The sequence below is a fragment of the Oncorhynchus mykiss genome, chromosome 2 (genome assembly GCF_013265735.2).
Source record: "Oncorhynchus mykiss isolate Arlee chromosome 2, USDA_OmykA_1.1, whole genome shotgun sequence".
Lineage (NCBI taxonomy): Eukaryota > Metazoa > Chordata > Actinopteri > Salmoniformes > Salmonidae > Oncorhynchus > Oncorhynchus mykiss.
In genome coordinates this window covers 69,870,798-69,893,246 of record NC_048566.1, presented here as the reverse complement: position 1 = coordinate 69,893,246, position 22,449 = coordinate 69,870,798, and the positions used below count along the sequence as shown (strand labels likewise).

General features: G+C 40.9%; 1 protein-coding gene across 2 annotated transcripts; it reads left to right on the top strand.

Annotated features, from left to right (window-relative positions):
* The first annotated feature begins 1,167 nt into the window (after nt 1-1,167).
* LOC110494911 (transcriptional repressor CTCF) lies at nt 1,168-22,446 on the top strand. Of its 2 annotated transcripts, none has more exons than XM_021570256.2 (11): nt 1,168-1,371; nt 2,885-3,385; nt 3,539-3,893; nt 3,996-4,166; nt 4,261-4,515; nt 4,612-4,761; nt 10,572-10,732; nt 19,451-19,633; nt 19,734-19,881; nt 19,990-20,238; nt 20,649-22,446. In XM_021570256.2, exons 2-11 carry the CDS (start codon nt 2,894-2,896, stop codon nt 20,858-20,860), a joined length of 2,376 nt encoding a protein of 791 aa, XP_021425931.2. In that variant the 5' UTR covers nt 1,168-1,371; nt 2,885-2,893; the 3' UTR covers nt 20,861-22,446. The 2 variants fall into 2 exon arrangements, with proteins under 2 accessions (XP_021425931.2, XP_021425923.2); XM_021570248.2 differs by lacking the exon at nt 1,168-1,371 and adding an exon at nt 2,598-2,688.
* The last annotated feature ends 3 nt before the right edge of the window (nt 22,447-22,449 follow it).

Sequence of the window (22,449 nt, the reverse complement as noted above, 5' to 3'; positions counted from 1 at the left end):
AAGGGATTTGGTTGTTCCTCGGGAGATGATGGTGGTGCAGTTCCACACTCTAGGACCACAGTCTGATGAGGAGCTTGTTGCCATGCCGGCCAGGAAGAAGTCGTCTGGAAAAACATTTATTACAGTGCCATCATTCCATACTATCATTCTATGTTTCATGGGAATATATATTCCACTGGAAGTGTACACATTATGTAGTTGAATTGTAATTCAGTTGGCATTGTTGAAACATTCTAAGTAAATTAATATTTGGTTTGAGTGCTGATACCTCAATAAGTCACCATTCACTTCCTGAGACTTGCCACTAGGTGATATAACTGAAGATAATTTCAGCTGTATGGGTGGTGGAGTTCCTTTTTATTATCATTATTATTGAAAACTTAAAACTGTGATGGACTTTGCCTTTTTGGAGCAGAAAACTTCTCACTGAAACAGACAACCAAACTGCTTGTACTGGCCACCTGCTGGCCATATAGAGTAGAATCAGGGTGTGATGAGAACGGGCATTCCCTGTACATTATTACGTTTTCAGATTGATCGGTTTTATTATATAGCACTTCAAAATAACAATGGACTTCAGTGGCTTCTTCAATGTATAAGTGGCTCAAGTTACAGTGGAGCGAGGTTTAATTAGACTTGAGATGAAATACTGTAAGAATTAATAGATACAGTGCTAATAGAAACAAAGTATATGTATTTACCTTTGACTGCAGCTTTAAAATATATATATTTGTTATATTGTCTGGCAAATATCATGTCTGGCATCAAATGTGATACAAACTATATATTGTAGCCTTGGTGTTTGGCACGGGTATACATACTTAAATGATTGTTCAAACTGATAGAAACATCTGGAAATTATTGATGACAAAATTGAATGGCTCAATGAAATGTATATGTTTTTAATAATTTTGGTACAACTACACATTTGGAGTATTTATTATAGGCCTGTTGAATAAATATAGAATACAGCCTGTGACAACCGCTTTTAACTGCCTGTGAAGATCATAAAACAGACATTGACATTCGTATGAAGTTGGAAATTCAATCAGATTTATGACAAATAACCTCATAAATGATTTATTCATTACGGTGTACTGTATTTCAAAAGTAGCGCCCCACATGGCCAATCCCCATAATTCAATGTTTAGAACCGTTTACACCCACCCTCTCGCCACCGCCCCCCTTCAATGCACAGGCGCACTAACTTTCACAAGGCCGCCATTTTGTGCGGAGCCCACTCTGCAAAAGCGGGAGAGGATTAAAACCGCAGGAGAAGAAGGGCGCAATTCTCAGCCATCTCGATCTGATTGAAGAACATACTCTGGGCTTTCTGTCGAATTCAGTGAGGAATTAAACGACGTAGAGCAGGTAAAGTAACAGTACTTTCCAGGAAAGGGGGCAGTTTTGCAGGAGCTTTAATCGGCCTCTAGGTGTCACGATGGGGCTCCCGGTCCAGGCGGTAGACGGGGGTGTTTGTCTCCCTCTATCGTTATCGAACATTCAGCAAAAAATACATTATAATCCAGAAGTTCAACGAAATGTCTCATTAAGGAGTATTTTTAGAGCTATATTAGTTTGCACTTTGGTATGGCTCGATCATTAAATACTTCAACGTGTTGGTTTAGTGTTTAGGCCAGGCGTCCATTTTATTTTTCTTCTTTGTGCCAAGATAGAAACTCGCGGCTGCTTATGAAGTCAGCGAGCGACAGATTGTAGCTCAGTACACGGAATTTACTAAATCTCACAATCATAATCTAACTAGTTAGACCCCTATCTACACAACGTTAGTTTTGTTAGCTAGTAAAGCCATCAATCGAAATTAGCTATAATTTACAAGATCGGTTTACTGTCAATATTGCCCCACCTTGATAACGGCCTTCGCAAAAGCTAACGTTAGTAACCCCTTCCGTTGATCAAACTAACGTTAAATAACTTTCTAATTAGCTAGTTAACGTTCACTATTTTAATATGACCACATTAACTATAACTTCTAGCGTTAGCTGACGAGCGTTTTAAAATGGTAAGGTCCTAGATGCAAAGACTTCACAATTTAGCAGACGCTATTTTTCTAGCAATATAAAAGTTAGCTGGCTTGGCTTGTTGCGCAGAACGAATTCAAACAAGGAAGATGCATAACGTAAATGTCTCCGGTAGTCATTAATGCGAGCGTTTCCACTAGTACAACGTCTTCCTCCGGCCTCAAATTAATGCGACTTATCTAAAAAAAAAAAAGATCTAAATGCCTCTGCTGCAGTTCGTCTTCCATCCAGTGTCCGCTGTCTGATTCAAAGCCTACTTTGAGCTACAACGGCACTAACGTAAGCGAGCTAGAATGGACAAAAACAGGGTAGAGCTCCCTCTACAACCCGGCTGGTAGCGGTACAAAAACATGACTCCCTATGTGACTTCATGTCCACTATCAAAACGCTGGCCATGTTCACTGTGAATGAATGTCACATCATACTTGTAGGTTGTTTTTAATAATACCAGGTCAGCCACATTTGCTAGACTGGCTTAACTAGCTACGGATGTGTCTGCATTCAATACATGTAGTAGGTTTATGTAGACGTTCAACTTGTTTGTCTTCCCCACAGGTTGAGTGTCAGGTAACAGTCAGGAGAGTTGAGTGAGAAATTGAGCAAGCCAAGCAGATCTAGAAAGATGAAGTATTCCTTTCTAGTGCAGGTAACAATTTAGAAAGCTGGGGAAGTTGCATTATGTTTGAGATCTTGCCTGAACTGAACTGCCATTTTCAGTCTGTTAGGCCTTGCTAGATTGATCATACGTCCTGGTACACTTTCAACATTTATTAATAAATGGTTATGCGTTAAGGTTACATTTTTAGAATGTGTGCTGATTGGTTTTGGGGTGATTCTCTCAGGTGTTACCGATGGACGGAGCACCAACAGATGTTGTGGTTGAGGCCAAGGACTTCACCTATGAGGGGGAGGAGGTGGTGGCAGACCTGCTCCAGCAAGCAGCAGAAGGGGTGATGGACCAGCAGCCAGAGGGAGTTGCTGGTCTGGATACCCAGCAGCTGGTGGAGGGAGTCAATGTGGAGATGATGGTAATGGACTCCCTGGACCCGGCCCTGCTGCAGTTGAAGACTGAGGTGATGGATGCCCCTGTGGCTACAGCCCACGAGGCCACGGTCACCACGGTGGATGAGACCCAGATCATCACTCTGCAGGTTGTCAACATGGATGAGCAGCAGCTGGGGGGCCTCAGGGAGCTACAGCTGGTCCAGGTCCCTGTCTCTGCTGTCCCTGTCACCCAGGCCACTGTAGAGGCGCTACAGGGCACCTTCGTGGACACCACGGCCATGCCCAAAGACGGAAACCCTGTTATCTGCCACACCCTGCCCCTGCCAGAGGGATTCCAGGTAAGAGAGACTGCACTTCATGACTAAATATTACATTAATTCAGAACTAATGGGAGCATATTTCACTATGGGTGTACAACAATGTTTTCTACCACAGGTGCCTATCTAAATGTACTAGTCGTAGAGAAATTAAAAACACTACTGCTTCTTCAGGTGGTGAAGGTGGGTGCGAATGGTGAGGTGGAAACAGTGGAGCAGGATGAGCTCCAGCACCAAGAGGAACAGCAGGTCCAGCCTGAGGAGGAGGAGGAGGAGCTGCAGTGTGAGCCCCAGCCTGAAGAACCACAATGGTCCAAGGACCCCGACTACCAGCCCCCTGCCAAGAAGACCATCAAGAAGGCAAAAAAGAGCACGCTGCGCTACAACACAGAGGGGGATAAAGACAACATGGACGTGTCTGTGTATGATTTTGAGGAGGAGCAGCAGGAAGGGATGCTCTCTGAGGTCAACGCAGAGAAGGTGGTGGGCAACATGAAACCCCCCAAACCCACCAAAATTAAGAAGAAGGGTAAGATTACCCCTTCTTTCTGTGTCCTTTGTTTATGAGGTATTTTGTAACTCAAGTTGTGGTGCTAAATGCCTCTGCAAGTGCTGACTTTGTATGCTCCAGGTGTGAAGAAAACATTCCAGTGTGAGCTGTGTAGCTACACCTGTCCCCGCCGCTCCAACTTGGACCGACACATGAAAAGTCACACAGATGAGAGGCCCCACAAGTGCCATCTGTGTGGAAGGGCCTTCAGGACTGTTACCCTGCTAAGGAACCACCTCAACACACACACAGGTATGGTGACATCATAGGCACATTGACAGACAATTCTATATTCCTGTCCATATTACCATGTTAGATACTATTATAACTTTATTTCTGTTTACAGGTACCAGACCACACAAGTGTCAAGATTGTGACATGGCCTTCGTGACCAGTGGAGAGCTGGTCCGACATCGTCGCTACAAGCACACTCATGAGAAACCCTTCAAGTGCTCCATGTGTGACTATGCCAGTGTAGAGGTGAGCAAGCTAAAGCGGCACATCCGTTCCCACACTGGGGAGCGTCCGTTCCAGTGCAGTCTGTGCAGCTACGCCAGCAGAGACACCTACAAGCTGAAGAGACACATGAGGACACACTCGGGTGAGGCACAGCTGCAGGGATACTGTGTTAACACAATTAGTGACTGGCCTGATTTGTTGAACTTGTACACTCATGTTTTCCTGCTTTGTTTTCCAGGAGAGAAGCCGTACGAGTGCTATATTTGCCACGCCCGTTTCACCCAGAGTGGAACCATGAAGATGCACATCCTGCAGAAGCACACAGAGAACGTGGCTAAGTTCCACTGCCCCCACTGTGACACAGTCATCGCCCGAAAGAGTGACCTGGGTTAGATAGCTAGTCATTGACTTTTGGCCTGATTATCCCAATATGTTGACAGCATAATTTGGAAATCTCCACCGTAAACTTAATTGTGACTAGGGCTGTTGCGGTGACCGTATTGGCGGTCACGAGTCATGAAGGAAGTAAAATTCCACATGACTGTTTAGTCACGGTAATTAGGCTTCTCCAAGCTCTGCTGCTGATGGTCATTAGTAGCCTACCGAACTTGCTAACTGCCTGGTACTCGGCACTCTATTGTCCCTCTAATTACTCTGACATCAATGCAAATGTAATTGGAAATCTAATCAAATACTTTCCTATAGACTATGCAATTGCGCAAGAAAACAGAGTGATGGCCTCTACAAAAAAAGAGGAGGACCCCATCAGCTTTCTATAGGCTAGGCCTAACTATATTTATTTCTCAACTTTCCTAATATTCAGCACATTGCTTATATTTACAACAGGGGTATAGCCTACCTGGCTGGCATGACAATGAACCATGGGGAAAGCGTCCCCTATTTGCTATTTAAATGCACAGATGACATGTATTTTTTTCATGCTGCACCTGTTTTGTTTCATTCTAAATCGAAACAAATTTCCCACGTATATTATTTAGTACATGTAAAGTTAAGATAAATCAAGAATAGTCTGATGGGTGACCGTATTAGCCGATCACTTGTGAATTATTGTTGTTTTTTTGGTGCTAGTGGTTGTATTAATTTGGGATCTATTCCATCCCGCAGCTGTCCCAGACTACGTTTAGAATATTTATTTGTCGCACAGAATAGAATAGGTTGACTTTTGTACTATGGGGGATAGTAGATTGACATAGGCTAGTGCTTTAGCTGTTCGTTAAGTCTACTCATCTTGTTGGCTGACAGTAAATGTGGACATTTCTTCCAATATTTTCAATATGCACCTCGGAATTGGATAAGGATGTGTCTGTCTTCACTTTAGCCTGTGAGAAAGACCTGATCACATGATGGGGAGCCGTGTGAATGAGAGGTGCTTAGCGCAGCACTCAGGGTGAAGGGCACAGCACACCGGGCCAAGGGCACAACAGCCACTGGCCGCAAAAGGCCTAGATTTTTTTTAGGGTGCATTATGGCCACAAAGGGGGTGCCGTCGTAAAATTTGAGGCATTATCAAGTGCTTGTGTGAATGAGAGGTTAATGAAGTATTTTCAACCTGCTCAAAATCAAAGCAGAGCTCAGTCTTTCAAGCAACTTTTTTCTAATCATCATTAGTTGCATCATGCAGCCTTACATGGAACCCAAACTGGCTGTGCGTGTGCGCCATCGTGCATACACATGTTTTGTCCCCCCACACCAAACACGATCACAACGCGCAGGTTAAAATATCAAAACAAACGGAACCAATTACATTCATTTGGGGACAGGTGGAAAGCATTAAACATTTATGGCAATTTAGCTAGGCTGGCTTGCACTTGCTAGCTAATTTGTCCTATTTAGCTAGCAGGCTAATTTGTCCTGGGATATAAACATTGAGCTGTTATTTTACCTGAAATGCACAAGGTCCTCAACTCCGACAATTAATCCACAGATAAAACGGTCAACCGAATCATTTTTAGTCATCTTTTCCTTCCATTCTTTTTCTTCTTTAAACTTAGATGGTGATTGGCATCTAAACTTTCATAGTATTACCACGACGACCGACAAAACAGTTTGTCTCTTTGGGCGCAATAATTGAATAATTTAGATTTCTAAATGTATTTTGCAACGCTTGCGCCGTGAGCGGTATAGTCAGGGTGAACATATAGCCCAACGTTTGTAGAACAAGTTACATTAATAACTCTAAATTAAGCATATAGAAGTACCTATTTTTATGTTAACCGCTCAACACAAAATAGCCGCATGAGCGCACTCCCTCAAATCGTTGGGAGAAAATATCCTTTCTATTTTATTCAGCTTTGTTCAATTGTATTCTTCATACTATTAAATAGGGTTGCACATTTTGGGGAATATTCAGAGGTGGAAACTTTGTGGGAATATATGAGAATTAATGGAAATAAATGCAAATACATTTTAATGCCATTTTAAATGTGATGTTTTTTGCATTGGATATATTTACCATATCATATGGAGACAGAAATATAAACCTTTTACCTTATCATAAGTAGACATAATTGCACATGATTAAATCCTCCCCCCAAAAATAAATAAAACAATTTAGTCACGAATTGACCTTTAATTAAATGAGTTGACTCTTCACATGGGATGATTTCACTGAACAATAAAAGGGAATATTGAATGATCCCCACTGATCCATCTCATCTCCCAAAAAATGATAGTCTAAAAACTAAAGCGTTGGTTGTCTTCCTCAGGCTTCCATGTCTTCTCCAAGGACCTCCTCAATGTCCACCTCTTGAACATCAGACTCTGAGGCCTCATCTTCACGGTCACTTTCCAACCTTGTTGAGGACGGCTCGTTGTCAGGCTCAAAAAGCCTCAATGGCCACCAATTTTTCAACCCTTGCATTTAAAAAATATTTTTTACATTTTACCTTTATTTAACTAGGCAAGTCAGTTAAGACCAAATTCTTATTTTCAATGATGGCCTAGGAACACTAGGTTAACTGCCTTGTTCAAGGGCATAATGACAGATTTTTACCTTGTCAGCTCGGGAATTCGATCTTGCAACCTTTCGGTTACAAGTCCAATGCTCTAACCACTAGGCTACCTGCCACCCCATTAGTCAGCCTGTTGCGTGCTTTGGTGTGTGTGTGTCTTCCCTAACAAGGACCAGTTGCCCTCTGAGTCGTCTGAAGTTGGTGGGATTTGGAGGATGATGGAGGCAACGGGTGAAAAGAACCTCAGATCTACAAAGTCCCTTCCACCCGGTGGCTGATGAGATATGTTGGCACGATTGTCATATTGCATCTCTATCCCAAAGCCCTTGCTTGGAAGTGTACTTTGCCAGACTGCAAGGAACCTTGCCCTCATCCAGGCCACTGTGGCGAGACACAGTAGTGATGACACCATAGGCCTTGTTGATCTCTGTACCAGATAGGATGCTCTTGCCAGCATACTTGGCGTCTAACATGTACACTGCGGCGTGTATGGGCTTCAGGCAGAGGTCTTCGCTTTTTAAAGTATTTCAGAACTGCAGTTTCCTCTGCTTGGAGTAACAGTGAAGAGGGCAGGGCAGTACAGATTTCTTCTCTTACATCTGCAAGCAGAGTCTGAACATCAGACAGGATGGCATTGTCTCCCTCAATCCGTGCAATGGCTACTGCTATATGTTTCAGGCTGCTTACCACTCTCCCAAAATACATAATCCAGGAGGATCGTCTTGATGGGGCTGTCCATATCGGCAGACTGTGATATGGCCATTTCTTGGAGAGACTCCTTCATTTTTAGGAGACTATCAAACATGATGCCAACACCACCCCAACGGGTGTTGCTGGGCAGCTTCAATGTGGTGCTTTTTATTCTTCTCACTTTGCTTGGTGAGGTAGATTGCTGCTATAACTTGATGACGCTTTACATAGCTAATCATTTCCTTGGCTCTCTGTGGAGTGTATCCATTGTTTTCAGTGGCACGGTGTTCTGGAGAAGTAGATTCCAAGCATGAGCAGCACAGCCAATGGGTGTGATGTGAGGGTAGGACTCCTCCACTTTAGACCAAGCAGCCTTCATGTTCGCAGCATTGTCTGTCACCATTGCAAATATCTTCTGTGGTCCAAGGTCATTGACTGCCTTTAGCTCATCGGTAATGTAGTGTCTGTTGTCCCTTGTGTATGTGCTCTTGTAGAATACTGGTTGAGGGGTGGAGATGATGTAGTTAATTATTCCTTGCCCACGAACATTCGACCACCCATCAGAGATGGTTGAGACAGTCTGCTTTCTCTATGATTTGCTTGACCTTCACTTGAACGCTGCATCCAGTAAATTAGTAGATAAAGCATGTCTGGTTGGAGGGGTGTATGCTGGCAAATAACATTCAGAAATCTCTTCCAATACACATTTCCTGTGAGCATCAGAGGTGAACCAGTTGCGTACACAGCTCGAACAAGACATTCATCAGCATTTCTCTGACTACTTTCCTCCATTGGGTCATGAGCTGTTGCTGTAGATAAGGTGTCTGATTCATCATTTTTACTGAAATAGAAGTATAGGGACTTTTGTCAGAGGTTGCTTGTTGTGAGCGCTGAGGGAACTTTATGCACTTGATCAGATGATTCTGCATCTTTGTTGCATTCTTCAGATATGATTTGGCACAGCATTTGCAAATGGACAGCTTTTCCTTCTACATTAGCTGCAGTGAAATGTCTCCACGCATCAGATAGTGCCCGTGGCATTTTCCTATAAAGATTAGGGGGAAAAATTGTACAAACCCCAAATACAATTCCATGTACAGATAAGTGGTTAAACAGTTAGATTAAACAACTCCTTTGTAAGATTAATATTTAAAATTAAACATGTATGGAAACAGGTGAATTAACACTCCTCAGTTAGCAGGCTCAAGGAAGCTAAAACCCACATGGTAGCAAAAACTAACTAGCAGAAATTAACAAGTTAGAAATGATTTGAATACAATTTGCTGTAGGATACTATTTACTAGTTAACAAAAAATCCTGTATGTCCTAAAAAAATATATTCGCCCCACCCAGTATTGCAATCAAAACTTACCAGAAATCATGTAGTCCTTGGCTCAGACAGTGTAGTAGTGTGGGCTCAATAGCATCTCATTAGTGTGCAATATCTTGAGAATCAGCTGTACATGTGATGAAGAGTGCACTTGAACATACCTGCGATGGAAGAATGCACTGTGCATGCAGAGGGTTGCAATTCCATTGAATTGAGAATAGTTTAACCAAAATATGCCACAGGACTAGAATTGCCTTATGTGTATCCCACAAAAAAGGTTCACTGTTATAAGCTAACTGTTTTGATGAATTTAAGCAAAAATTTCCTGGAAAGTTTGCAACCCTACAATTAAATAATGCCACAGAATATTAAGCAAATCTCGTCTGCTAAATGAACTAGTACCTAACATAAGGACAGAGTATTCTGTTCTTCTGAAATAGACTACATTTTCTTCATATCATGTTTCTTCAGACCTGTCTAAAATAAATGATGGATTTATTGTTAAGGTGTAGGCTATATTACATGGATTTATTGTGGTGTAGGCTATATTACATGGATTTATTGTGACGGTGTAGGCTATATTACATGGATTTATTGTGACGGTGTAGGCTATATTACATGGACTTATTGTGACGGTGTAGGCTATATTACATGGATTTATTGTGACTGTGTATGCTATATTACATGGATTTATTGTGACGGTGTAGGCTATATTACATGGATTTATTGTGACGGTGTAGGCTATATTACATGGATTTATTGTGACGGTGTAGGCTATATTACATGGATTTATTGTGACGGTGTAGGCTATATTACATGGATTTATTGTGACGGTGTAGGCTATATTACATGGATTTATTGTGACGGTGTAGGCTATATTACATGGATTTATTGTGACGGTGTAGGCTATATTACATGGATTTATTGTGACGGTGTAGGCTATATAACATGGATTTATTGGACTTTTTAAAATGTAAATGTTCCAATTGTCTGCATCATTGGCTTGTAGGCTGTGTGTGGAAGCCAGGAGATGCTAAATGTGTTTGTTAATTAACGGTAAATTACAGGGAGACCGACAGTTATTTGCTTGACATTCACCGGCTGACAATTTCGTGATCGCCACAGCCATAATTGTGACTGAACTTGTTTATATTGATGACATCTCTCTCAATAAGCTTTTTTTTGCCCCCTTCTCCTCCCCTTCAGGTGTCCACCTGCGAAAACAGCACTCGTTCATTGAGCAGGGCAGGAAATGTCGTTACTGTGATGCTGTGTTCCACGAGCGCTATGCACTCATCCAGCACCAGAAGTCCCACAAGAACGAGAAACGCTTCAAGTGTGACCAGTGTGATTACTGCTGCAGACAGGTGAGGTCCTGTTGTCTCTAACCTGGGATGATAGAGAATCTAGGCTGGAGTAAATATTAGGGGTATGAACGATTAAACCAGGGGTCGGAACCGGTTCAGGGAACAGAACTCGAAAACTGGAATGGAAGTGATCAATACTTTTCCTGTACAGAACCATTATTTTAAACTCATTAGATCCGGTTAATAACCTTTTGCTTTGCGGACATGTTTTTCCAGTCCCACAAAAAAAATGCTACAAAGCACCTATGCAAAACCCTCCTTTCAATCAGAAACTTCTTCCAGTGTCTGCCTGCCATCTGAAAATATTTGCCTGTGTGTGCGCATGTAGGCTTCCTTTCCCTCCCCCCGCAGACGCTGTAGCCTAGCCTATGGACGTTAAAACAGCAATTCATATGATTGTGAGAGACATGTTTAATTGGAGAAGAATGGATTCACCTTTTTAATGCTAGTTTAGGATATTATAGTTATCACATTTCACAACTACTTTTTAAAATTCTGCTGCCGCACTGCAAAAACAAGCTCGTTAGCTAGCTTCTCGGGTCCAACGTTAAGCCAACTCTGAAGTTCAGACATTAAAAGTTCCTCCGTTTAGGCCGCCCCTCCATTGGTATAATTCTCTGGGCCTAATTCAGATAATGCATGTCATCACCAGATGCCCAGCGCTTTAAGCCACGCTGCCTCCACCCTTTATCCCCCCCCAGAGGTTTAAAAAGGAACAGAAAGAAATGATAAAAAACTGTACTTTTTTGTTCTAACCAGTTTTACTGGTCAGAACAGTGAAACAAAAAACAGTGGTTCTGTTTTAGAACAAAACGATTGGAAAATAGTTTTGGACCCAACCCCTGGTTTAAACTTTTTGTAAAAAAAAAATGTTAAAAAAAAAATGTAATTGTTAATATTAAGAAAACAACAAAATTAAAATCACAGTGCCGTTAACAGGTCCTGATCATCATAAAGTTTAAAAAATGAACACAAGGCCTGCCTAACCCGGTTTGTTACAGCATTGTAATGTATGTAGGGCCTCCCAAGTGACGCAGCAGTCTAAGGCACTGCATCGCAGTGTTGAGGCGTCAGTCCTTTTTTTTTTTTTTAAAGGGAGGGGGGTTATTTTATTTTTATTAACCCCTCCCCCACCCCCCTTTTCAGAGGACAAATATCTTCGTTTTTTTACAGCTTTTTTGCTACATATACATGATACTTTTATTTAAAGCAGTCACATAACAGTAATACATTACCAAACATAAGCTCTTTAATCACCACTCTCAGCTCGTCCCTTCTTTCACTATAGACCACCCTTGTTTGGTTTCCATGTGCCATATATATTTAAATTGTGCTATGATGTTTTACAAAATGTAATCGTATATTATCCACATATTGTGAGCTAAAGATGAATACCTTTCCTACGGGTATTATTATATTGTTTGTTGACTAACTACGGCTATCCAAATCACCCAAAACTGTTATTTGTAAGGTACATTTTAAGTGCATGTTGTGATTAATTAATGAATTATTATTTTTCAACATTTTTTTTTTGTTGCCATTCCTGAACCTGTGACCAGAAACGAGCTATATAGGGGCAATTCCAGAATAAATAATCTATTGATTCTGTCTCTTCGCAGCAAAATCTACAGAGCTGTGATTGTTGTATGCTCCATATACAGCTCTGGAAAAACATGGAGACCACTGCAAAATGATCATTTTCTTTGGTTGTACTATTTATAGGGTAAAATGAGAATAACATTTTTTATTCTATAAACTACTGACATTTCTCCCAAATTCCTATTAAAAATATTGTCATTTAGAGCATTTATTTGCAGAAATGACAACTGGTCAAAATAACAAAGATGCAGTGTTGTCAAACCTCAAATAATGCAAAGAAAATAAGTTGATATTCATTTTTAAACAACACAATACTAAGGTTTTAACTTAGGAAGAGTTCACAAATCAATATTGCTCTCCACCACCAACATGCTCTCCACCAGACTTTCACATTGATGTTGGGTGACTTTATGCCACTCCTGGCAGCAAAACTTCAAGCAACTCGGCTTTGTTTGATGGGTTGTGACCATCCATCTTCCTCTTGATCACATTCCAGAGGTTTTCAATGGGGTTCAGGTTTAGAGATTGGACTGGCCATGACAGGGTCTTGATCTGGTGGTCCTACATCCACACCTTGATTGACCTGGCTGTGTGGCATAGAAAATTGTCCTGCGGTTAGGCAAGGTTTTGGCCGGGGGTCTTTCCTTAGCTCATCATGCTCTAGCGACTCCTTGTAGCTGGCCTGGTGCCTGCAACCTGACTGCAGTCGTCAGTTGAACGGTGTTTCCTCTGACACATTGGTGGGTCTGGCTTCCGGGTTTAGCGAGCAGGCGTTAAGAAGCAGCGCTTCAAATTGCACTAAGCTATATGGAATTGTTTATGAAGGTCATACCAAGGACGATTTAGCTATTGATTTAGAATTTTAAGACCCCTTGAAAATATATATATATATATATATATATATATATATATATATATATATATATATATATATATATATATATATATATATATTACAATTATAATTATTTTGGGCATCACTGCTATTAGTTTGAATAACAGATTCACTACATGGAACAACAGATGGGAACAAAACATCAAAGGGAAGTTTGTTCTGAAGTGTCTGTCCTATATCTGAGAGGGATAAAAAATGTTTTTTTAAAAAGCCATGTATTTAACCCCTTACTTTTGGCTCTAAACAGTCTCCATATTTACTTCCATTAATTATTTTCAACTGGTACCCGGGACCTTCAAACTTGTCTCCTAGAGCAAAACAACTGACATGTTCGTGAAAGTCTCATATTAGTGTGTTAGTGTGTAACCCAAACTGTTCGGACGCTACAGACAGAAGTTGGCAAATCGGCTGTACAGACTTTAGACGAGTCCCAAGACGCTTGTGGGGGTCATAGAGCAAGAGAACATCATCATATTCGTGAGTCATCTTTCCATAGAGGGGTCATAATAATGATGATGGCGATGATAATAAGAGCAAAGCTGAGAACACCATTGTGTTTGTGAGAGTCATCTTTCAATAGAAAGCTCTGCCACCTTTCACCGCAGATGGGGTGTCTCATGGTCTGACCGCTCTAGCTCTGCCACCTTTCACCGCAGATGGGATGTCTCCTGGTCTGACAAACACCGCTCTAGCTCTGCCACCTTTCACCGCAGATGGGATGTCTCATGGTCTGACAAACACCGCTCTAGCTCTGCCACCTTTCACCGCAGATGGGATGTCTCCTGGTCTGATAAACATCGCTCTAGCTCTGCCACCTTTCACCGCAGATGCGGAAAGGCGATATCTGCAAATGCGGGGGATTGAGACGCAGCTTAAACAGATGGATTTTTATTAATTTACGTTAATTAGATTTCCGCGGGGGGTGCCAATTGTAGGCTAACGGTTAAGCTAGGAATATTTTTTGCGCTGATGTCGTTGTGTGAATTTAGATCGGACCCTAAACCCTTACCTTCCTGCCAATGACCTTGATTGGATATTCAGTGACAAAGGAGGACTGAATTCATAGCCCAGCATCCTACATTAACTAGGGATGTGACAAATGGATGCTTTTTTTTCATGTTTAAACTGCCTTTTTTTAAATCAGTTTTTCATTAAAACAATAAGAAAGTGTAATAACGTTCCATGTGAAATCCTATTGTGCTGTATAACCACTAGGGGCAGTGAAGTTCTACCGCAGTCATAAAGTAGGCTAAGGCATCTGGAATCTGCTTTGTGGCTGCCTGAAAAGCCAGGTGAGATTTTGTCCTGACGACCGCTGTTAATTCACATTGACTCGTGTTCCTTCCATTTGTTATGTGCATTAGCTACTCTAGCCAAGTGATCACACTTCTTCTCCCTGCATTCTCTTTTCCCTGCATTAGGCCTACCTGTCTCTCTCACAGTTTTGATCTGATCGCTCCCTCTACACACACACACACACGTGTGTTGCGCGCCCAAGCTCACATTAAGCCTACGAAAATGACTGCCTACAAAAACATATCTAACTGACGGGATACACTAACAAAGCTGTAGACCAGCAACATTCCTTGCCAAATCATGACATTTTTTTCACAATTTCAAAATGGACTGATTGATTTAAAGTAGAGAAATACGTGTTCCAACCCTGAACTGCAGTTCTGGAATAATATATGTGTTTTGTCTATTTTAGGCATCTTTTTTTGCGAACTGCTATAGTGTTCTGTTTCGAATAGGTTACAACCCCCCCCCCCTAAACCCTGGCAGGTTCTGGACTGAAATAGGCAACAAAAACATTGTTTTGATGAAGGCAAATAGTGTATTCATTAGTCTCTGGGCCTACTTTGTTTCATGTTTAACAAAAGCCTGCCCACTAAGTTTAAGCTCACAAATCAAACATAGGGCAAAAGAAAGCAACATGCCAAATGAGGGTATATATTGGTAAAAAGGGGGAAGAATTTTGGCTTTCTAATGCTGTAAATTGGGCTTTGACTGAACCAGTATCGTGATAATTGTTCCATGTCAACCATGAAAACACGAAGCAGACAACTCTTTGGTCCTTTAAAAACATGCTTTATGTAAAATAGTGTGCTATAGCTTGGGAAATGAATAAAATGTGACTATGGATGACAACATAATGATCGTCCAGGACCTAGCTGTTAAACAGAAACAAACGAAACAGGTATAGGCTAACCTGAATTTGTCAAATTTTAAAAACTAGTTTTGCTCTTAGTTTATAAATGGTTTCATAATGAATACACCCCTGGCTGAGAGAGGGCGTGTGCGATGGTGCGATCAAAATGCACCATATGAGTAAACTGTTGACAATAGACCCATAACTGATCTAAATGGTTGGATAATCAGGCCTAGGCTTTATGGTACTCCGTGTATATATGTTATTCCTCGTCTTATTATTTTTATCTGTTATTTAACTCTGCGTCGTTGAGAATGGTTTGTAAATCAAGCATTTCACAGTGAAGTCTACAACTCTTGTATTTGCTGCATTTGGCAAATCTAATTTGAGTTTAGGCTGTTATTTCATCATGAAGCATTCAAAACGGGACATTTGAGTGGTTGTCTTGCTCTTCACTGTAATCGGAGGGCTAATATCGATACTATGCATGTCGGTCTCTAAGTCTCCGTAAGGAGACTGACTGCATATTTTTTTAGTTTTATTATTAAAAGCATTCATGTTAAAAATGTCAAATTGTTTGCACAGTCAACTGACACCGCATTTACCACACTAGCTATGTGTGACGTCTGAAATGTATGTAGTTTGTTCTTTTCTATTAATGTTCTGTATTATGTAATGATTTATGTGGACCCAGGAAGAGTAGCTGCTGCAATCACCACAACAAATGGGATCGTAATAAAATACCACCCCCCCTCCTAAAAAACAATCGAATTGGCCTACATCACTGCAGTTTAGTCTGAGACAATAATTGTGTACTCATTTGATAACAATAATAATTTTCCTCATTGCACTGTTGTAGCCTAGGTAGAACAATGTTATTGCCTAATAACGTAGGCCTAATCAATAGTGGAGCTTTGCGTCCCTGACTGCTGCCGAGCGCAGCCTGGAGGAATGCACATACAGTTGAAATCGGAAGTTTACATACACTTAGGTTGGAGTCATTAAAACTTGTTTTAAAATGTCCTCTAGTCTGATGAAACAAAAATAGAACTGTTAGGAGGAAAAAGGGGGAGGCTTGAAAGCCGAAGAACACCATCCCAACCGTGAAGCATAGGGGTGACAGCATCATGTTGTGGGGTTGCTTTGCTTCAGGAGGGACTGGTGCACTTCACAAAATATATGGCATCATGAGGAAGGACATTATGTGGATATATTGAAGCAATATCTCAAGACATCAGTCAGGAAGTGAAAGCTTGTTCTCAAATGGGTCTTCCAAATGGACAATGACCCCAAGCACACTTCCAAAGTTGGTGCAAAATGGCTTAAGGACATTTTGTCTAGGTATTGGAGTGGCCATCACAAAGCTCTGACCTCAATCCTATAGAAAATTTGTGGACAGAACTGAAAAAGTGTGTGCGAGCAAGGAGGCCTACAAAACCTGACTCAGTTGCACCAGCTTTGTTAGGAGGAATTGGCCAAAATTCACCCAATTTATTGTGGGACGCTTGTTGAAGGCTACCCGACACATTTGATCCAAGTTAAACAATCTAAAGGCAATGCTACCAAATACTAATTGAGTGTATGTAAACTTCTGACCCACTGGGAATGTGATGAAAGAAATACAAGCTGAAATAAATCATTCTCTACTATTATTCTGACATTAAAATAAAGTGGGGATCCTAACTGACCTGCACTTTGACAGGTAAATATTTGTAGCCCTAATATTTAGCTAATGAGTTGCCTAATCGTCTACACAACTCTAGCCTCTATTCCTGCGCGTTATAGGCTACAGACTCAGGACTCTCTGCTATTCCTCTTTTTGTGAAATCCCAGGAAAACCTATAGACTACAAAATCTGTAGGAGATTATTTTTCTATATATATATTTTTTTATTCTATATATATATATATCTATCTATATATCTCTATATATCTCTCTATATATATAGATATATATATATCTATATATATCTCTATACATATATATCTCTATATATATAATATATCTATCTATATATCTCTATCTCTATATATCTATATATATATATATATATATATATAGAGATATATAGATAGATATATTATATATATAGAGATATATCTATATATATATATAGATATATATATATATAGATATATAGATATAGAGATATATATATATATATATATAGAGAGAGATATATAGATATATATATATATATATATATAGAGATATAGATATATATATATATATATATATATCCTAGCCTAATAGGCTTTTCATGGAGAGAAGCAGGCTTGCTCTTGTTAATTGCTGAATGTAAAATGAAATGTTGGGGAAAGATTCACTGAGTATCTATCACTGGCTAGTTATAACATTGTTTCACTGATGTATTTAAATGGCTGTGCAGGACAGACCATGAGGAGCACAGTGAAAAAGAAGATCCAAATGAATTGACATCCATTAGAACAATGGAAATCGCTTGCAAACCACTTGAGCAATGAGGCAAGCAATGACATGACTTAAAAGATGGGCAGGGTAAAACGCGTTTGAAAATGTACATTTCATTGAAACATTTGTTTATAGTTTTATTAGGCTACGTGTAGCCTACATTTGAAGTATTGTTTTCAGTTGTCACACTACCCAGGTTTCCTTTTTATGAGAGTAAAATACATTTAGCAGATTAAAATTGTCATGACAGGGCTGATTGAAAAAGAAAATAGGTAAACTTCTCAAATGTTGACAAAACAAAAGACGCTAGAGAAGGTGGGATCTTATTGTGTTGGGAAAATTCATTATGTGAGAAATGACGGTGGAAATGCTTTTATGCGCAAATATTGATATAACAAGCATCATATCAAAGTAAACATGCAGTCATCCGATGACGTGTTGTCCTCCCATTACAACTGGTCGGGAAAACATGTCGTTTATTGGGCTACAAATGAAATGTAAAGTTATGATGAACTTCACAGGGTGGTGAAGGTTCACGGTGATGAGCTTGTTGCTCTTTTTCAATAAATATCCAGGGTCTTATTCTGGTGACATGATCATCGATGCTTGGCTGCCGTTTGACAAATACAAATAATCTCGCTCTTTTGTCCATAATAATCTCATGTAGGCTATAGGTGTGCTCTAGCCAACAGTGTGTGAATACAGTACTGTTTCTGCACACTGTTTGCTAGAACGCAAGTGAAAATACCAGAGTGGGCACAATCACTATATAGCGGATTTGTTTTTGTGAGAACCATCAGAGTTGAAAATGCAATGGAAACTCATTTAACTTGTATTTTTTATTCGGTACATGGGAATTTGTTTTTATCTGCACTACGTTGTCACACACAGCCTTTTATCTGCAACAATTCATTTTGATGGAAACTCATCTCTTCTGGGAAAATGCGCATATTGTTTTTATGCAGATTTTAGAATATTCGCATGAAAATCTGTTGCCAGAAGGATGGAAACCTAGTTTATGACCATGAACACGCACTGGGTGGTCTGTTTTACCTCCTTAATAATAGGCGTGCAGTAGGATATACAGCGTGCAGTAGGATATACAGCAGTAGGATGCTTTGATCAGTTGATTGACCGTTGTAGGCTACTGTAGAACAAACTTTCCTCTAGTGTGGATGCTCACTAACAGTTAAAGTCATGTGTAATTTATAGTTATCATCCTTTAACGGATGTCCCTTAACACTTAAAGTGGTAAATGCTGCCCTCTAGCGGATAATATGAATATGGTATGAATACAGTAGTGGTTCTCAACCAGGGATTGATTTGATAGAAATCACGACTGCAACATTGATCACCTAGTAAAAAGGGATTCAATATTCCCTGCTATTTTGTTTTAATGATCATTTTGGAGGGGGAAGGTTAAAAACAGACAGTCAAGTTTCAAGCGCTCTGGAAGGGCCAGGTGAAAATATATATTTTCCTCAGGGGGACCATCCATTTTAATTTCATTGCAATTACCTCCAGGTGTCCCTCAATATAAAAATGTTCACTCATTATGGATACTGGACAATCAGCATAGTTTTGAGATGGAGTTGGTAAAAGTTTTCTGTCCTTGTGTTTTTCTTGCTGTCCTTGCGTTGACTAGGAGCGCCACATGCTGATGCACAGGCGCACCCACACAGGAGAGAAGCCTTACGCCTGTAGCCAGTGTGAGAAGACCTTCCGTCAGAAGCAGCTCCTGGACATGCACTTCCGGCGTTACCATGACCCCAACTTTGTGCCCACCGCCTTTGTGTGCACCAAGTGTGGCAAGGCCTTCACCCGCAGGGTATGGACACTTACTCAAACACATATTTATTGAGTGGAAGAATACATCCATTGTTTTTGGTATAGCCCTTCATTTGATCCTTTTGTTAAACTCTCCTCAGAACACCATGGCCAGACATGCAGAGAACTGTAACGGGGATCCTAGTGAAGGAGAGAACGGATCCCCACCCAAGAGGGGACGAGGTGGGAGGAAGAGGAAGATGCGCTCAAGGAAGGACGAAGACGATGATGATGACGATGACGACAGTGGTGAGGCCCTTTCTAATACTGAAACATATCTAATGGTAGTGTCCTATAAACTATTGCTCTTTGGATGTAATGAGATCAGTGTTAAGACTCTTAACTTCACACCTCCAGAGGACAATGCTGATCCTGAGCTGGATGACATTGATGAAGAGGATGAGGAGGCTGAGGAAGCACTGCTGGAGGAAGAGGAGGAGGAGGAGGAGATGATGGAGTTGGAGCAGGCTCCACCCACCAAACCTATTCCTGCCCCTGTAGAGCCACCTGTCAAGAGGAAACGCGGCAGACCTCCCAAGAATATTCCCAAACCCTCCCCTCCCGCCAAAGCCAGCAAGGCTGCCCCCAAAAGCAAGGCTGCTGCAGGTGAGTTAAATCTCCCTGATCCAATATCATGCAATGTTTAAATCAAGGATGGCCACGAATCTGCGATTCTCAAGTTTCCCATGTGTATCAAGAATAGGCCACCACCCAAAGGACATCCAGTCAACATGACACAACTGTGGGAAAGCATTGTAGTCCACCTGGGCCAGTATCTCTTTGGAACGCTTTCAACACTTTGTAGAGTCCATGCCATGATGAATTGAGGCTGTTTTGAGGGCAAAAGTGCCTGCACTTAGTATTTTTTTTAACATTCTGGGTAAATTGATCTGCGGTTCTACAAAAAGGGGACGGGCTGCCAGTTGCCCATCCCTGGTCTAAATCTATGCCCAGTTTATGCTTTACTGACCATTTTAATGTTGAGTTATAATACCGGGTGTTATCTGTCTCCTCAGCTGCAGCCGTCATCCAGGTGGAGGATGAGAATACCGGCGCCATAGAGAACATCATAGTGAAGAAGGAGCAAGAGGCTGAGCAGGCTGCCCCAGAGGTGGTGGTGGAGCAACCAGAGGAGGCAGGGGTGGAGACGGTGGAGCTGCCTGTAGCAGACGCTGCCCCCAACGGAGACCTCACCCCTGAGATGATCCTCAGCATGATGGACCGGTGATCTAGCCCACACAGACTGCTCAAAGACATCCCCTTGTCTCAACCTTTCCCTTCAACAAGTCTACCCTCTTCATACGATCTGCCATCTTACAAACCACTCTGCTTTACACTTTTGGTTTTTGTCTTAAACTAATCGGTGTGTTTTCTTATCACTCTCAAACCCACTTCCTTCCATGCATTCACTGTAACAGTTTAAGTTCTAGCTGCTTGGTCTGTAGAAATGTAGATCTTTTTTTGTGGGAGGAATGTTGTAGAAACGTGTAATAATGAATCCCTTCATGGAGGGATGGTAGCTGAGGTTTGACACGTGGACATTTTCTCTTTTTTCCCTCCAACTAATAAACTATTTTCTTAACCTGTTTGTGAGCTTGACATGGCAACAGTGAGTGCCAGTAATTTCAGCCTTGTTATCTAGGACCTCTGCGGTAGACTAAAACTATTACTTTCACTGTCAAAGGAAGTCCTTCCATTTTTTAACACTTTATTCACTGCATATTACATTTTACTTACTGTTATACTTGTCACATTATGGAGTTTGTAGAGGCTTTTACATTAACTACTATAATCGGGGACAGTGACATGCATCGACCCACAAAGTTTTTAAGACTGCAGTTATGTTGTACAAACGGTCATCGGCTGGTTTTGCCTGTAAATACTTTTTTAGTTTTATTACAAACATATTTGAATCTTTTTCTAGTGATCTAAAAAACTTTAATGCTGGGAGAAAGGAACTATTAACCATAGCTGTTTGGAACACAGGCAGTATGGAGATTTCTAATCTCTTACATGGGAGGCTTTGCCCACCCTGTAAATCATGTTGGAGATATGATCTTTCCAGTTTTGAGCTTTTTAGCCTGAATATCTACTGTTCTTTTTGGAGGTATAGAGGTTGGAAGCTTTACTCACTCTTAACCTACCTAACATCTCGACCGCATGGACTAATGTTAGAGGTTTTGAAAGATGACCATGTACGTCTTGTTTTGCTTTTCAAGATAAGGTAGAGAGATTGGGATGTAAATTGCGCCCATGTTCTGGAAAGCTAGAATCTAGTTGTGTGTTAAACTGTAAAGGAGGGAGGTGTCCACTTGAACTAGCTTCAGGTCTTAACTGTAAAGGAAAGATTATTAAGGCTTTGGTAATCTTGTGAAGCAGAACCTTTCTCCCAGTTCACTGTTCATTTCTCAAACCATTTTGTCCTAATGGTGCAGTTGTGTTGTGGGATGTATACAGACGCGGTCAGAGGGCCTTGTGGAATTCTGATTAGGAGGTTCAAAAAGGGGAGAAGAGAACTATAAGGGAAAGATATTTTGTATAAAGGTTGTTAGTCGTTTCAGAGAACAATGTTCTTTCTTTCGTAGACCATTTGACGCTGATACAACATGAAGCTTCCTTCTATATGTAATTGCATTTAAATTGCTTTTGTCAAGCTCTTAAAAATTATAGGTTGATGCATTTTTGTACCTGGCTGTACTGTGTGAATTTTACAATGATCTGAAAACCAACATAAATACATGTATTGTTGGGTTGAGAGGGCATGTTGGTATGCGGAATGTCTTACTGTACAGCTAATAAAAAGATATTGGCCTACTC

Coding starts and splice junctions, on each gene's coding strand:
- LOC110494911 (XM_021570248.2), top strand. CDS start 2,665: ATGAAGTATTCCTTTCTAGTGCAG. Junction 3,386..3,538: donor CCCTGCCAGAGGGATTCCAG/GTAAGAGAGACT, acceptor CTGCTTCTTCAG/GTGGTGAAGGTGGGTGCGAA. Junction 20,239..20,648: donor CAAAAGCAAGGCTGCTGCAG/GTGAGTTAAATC, acceptor CTGTCTCCTCAG/CTGCAGCCGTCATCCAGGTG.